The following is a 1,768-nucleotide window of genomic DNA, read 5'->3' on the forward strand; positions in this document are numbered from 1 at the left end:
CCCGGCACAGGAGGGTCAGGGCCGGCCGGGCCGACGGCCCGCACCCCCGCCGCTGCCCCCCGCCGAGGGGGTGCGGGGGTGTGTGTGTGTGTGTGTTTGGGGGGTGCCCCCTGCCAGCGCCCGGCCGTGCGGGCCGAGGAGGTGGCGGGAGGGCTGTGAAGGGCCCGGGGAGGAGGGAGAGAGGTGCCGGACCTGTTTGGCGAAGACGGCGATGTCCTCGTTGAAGGAGTCGGAGGAGCAGACGTCCCCGCCGGCCACGCCGGGCTCCCGGGGCGTGCAGGTCGCCAGCTCGCACTTCTCAAAGACCAGAGCTAAGAGGGGGAACAACGGGTGCCTACCGGGCAGTGGCACACAAAGAGAGGGGAGGGGGTGGGGGAGAGGGGGAAAGAAGAGCTCTAATCAACAAGTATTTCTTTCTTTTTTTTTCTTTTTTTTTTTTTTTTCCCCCAAATGCACGGACACACAGCCACGGATACACGGACACGCCTCGCAGTATCGCTTGGGGCAGAGCAGGGGTGAACAATATTTTGAAACAAACCCGCTGGTTTCAGTGGTGGGGTTTGTGGGCACTTTTTTTTCTTTCCCCCCCCCCCTTTTGAAATCGCAGCGCCCGAGCCGCATCCCCCGCGCAGCCCCCACGAGCAGAGGACAAAAGTGACCTCTCCTCCGAGCGCACAAGGCGACAAACACGCTCACGCAGGCACCAGCTCAGCTGGGAATCTTACACTTTTCGCCACAGCTTAAAATAACGCCAAACCTGGAAGATCCCATCCCTACCCTCCAGCTATGACCTAAAATGAGAAGCACGGCTAGGCAAACTGCAAACTACTTAATACGTAATTTTATTTTTTTCAAGGGGCCTGCTAACAAAAATGTGGTGAAGTTTCCTGGCTTAGGAAGCACACCCAAGTAAAATACCAGCTGTCCAGATAAGTGAGCTGGGGAGGGGGCGGAGGGAGGGAGCACTTCGCGAAATATTTTCCCATAGTTGGTGTAGTCAGAAAAAAAAATAATAATATTTTATCTGCGTGCTAAGTAGAAAGCATGCGTTTGCCTCTCTTCCCCTTTGGTGCCTGATCAAGGCCCCACACTCTGTCATAGATGTTACTATCTCTCCTTTTAGGATCATTTAGTATTTTTTCTAAAAGGCACTGAAGGGAATCGGTGTCATTCCCCTCAAGCAATGCCCTGGCACAGGCTTGAGTTTTGCTGGGTACGCGTTTCTTTTTGCTCATGTTCTTTCTCTCTTAAATACAAAACTCAGCTCATTTACCCCAACGTATTTATTTCTTCCGTCTCAGGGAAGAGCTGCTTGCGAGAAGCGAATCCCTTTTATTCTTACTACCTTCCGCGGTGTGAATAGCTCTTTATTTACAGTGTTGGAAGAGTGTTATTATGGCACGAAGGACAACACCATAACAACACTTCTCCAACTAAAATCCGGAGCAATGAGATCCACCTCTCCTATCTGAACTCCTAACTGGGGCCTTTCCGAGAAGGGGAAAAAAAATAAAAACAACACCAAAAAAAAAAAAAAATCCAAGGCAAAGGGGGGGAAAAAAAGAAAAAAGAAAAAAAGAAAGACAAGGCAACACCACCTCCCCCCAGCTCAGTCTCTCTCCCCGAGAGGTCTGTTTTTCCAGGACCCGCTTCCCTGGGTGCTGGCACCTCCGCGCAGAGTCCGGCTGGGATGGCACTGGCCCCGAAATCGCCAGCAGTGGCAATGCCACCGGCGGGTCCCCCTCCGGGGCGGGCGGCTGGGGGCTCC

General features: G+C 53.7%; 1 protein-coding gene across 2 annotated transcripts in view; it reads right to left on the minus strand.

Moving 5' to 3' along the window:
- The window catches only part of MEIS2 (Meis homeobox 2), a 171,664-nt gene that overhangs the window by 168,283 nt on the left and 1,613 nt on the right, over positions 1–1,768 (minus strand). For both annotated transcript variants that reach the window (XM_014941903.1, XM_014941902.1), the window contains exon 3: positions 188–334. In XM_014941903.1, coding sequence (XP_014797389.1) covers positions 188–334 — 147 coding nt within the window. The remainder of the gene's footprint in view (positions 1–187; positions 335–1,768) is intronic.

Source organism: Calidris pugnax, unplaced genomic scaffold (genome assembly GCF_001431845.1).
Source record: "Calidris pugnax isolate Ruff unplaced genomic scaffold, ASM143184v1 scaffold56, whole genome shotgun sequence".
Taxonomy (NCBI): Eukaryota; Metazoa; Chordata; class Aves; order Charadriiformes; family Scolopacidae; genus Calidris; species Calidris pugnax.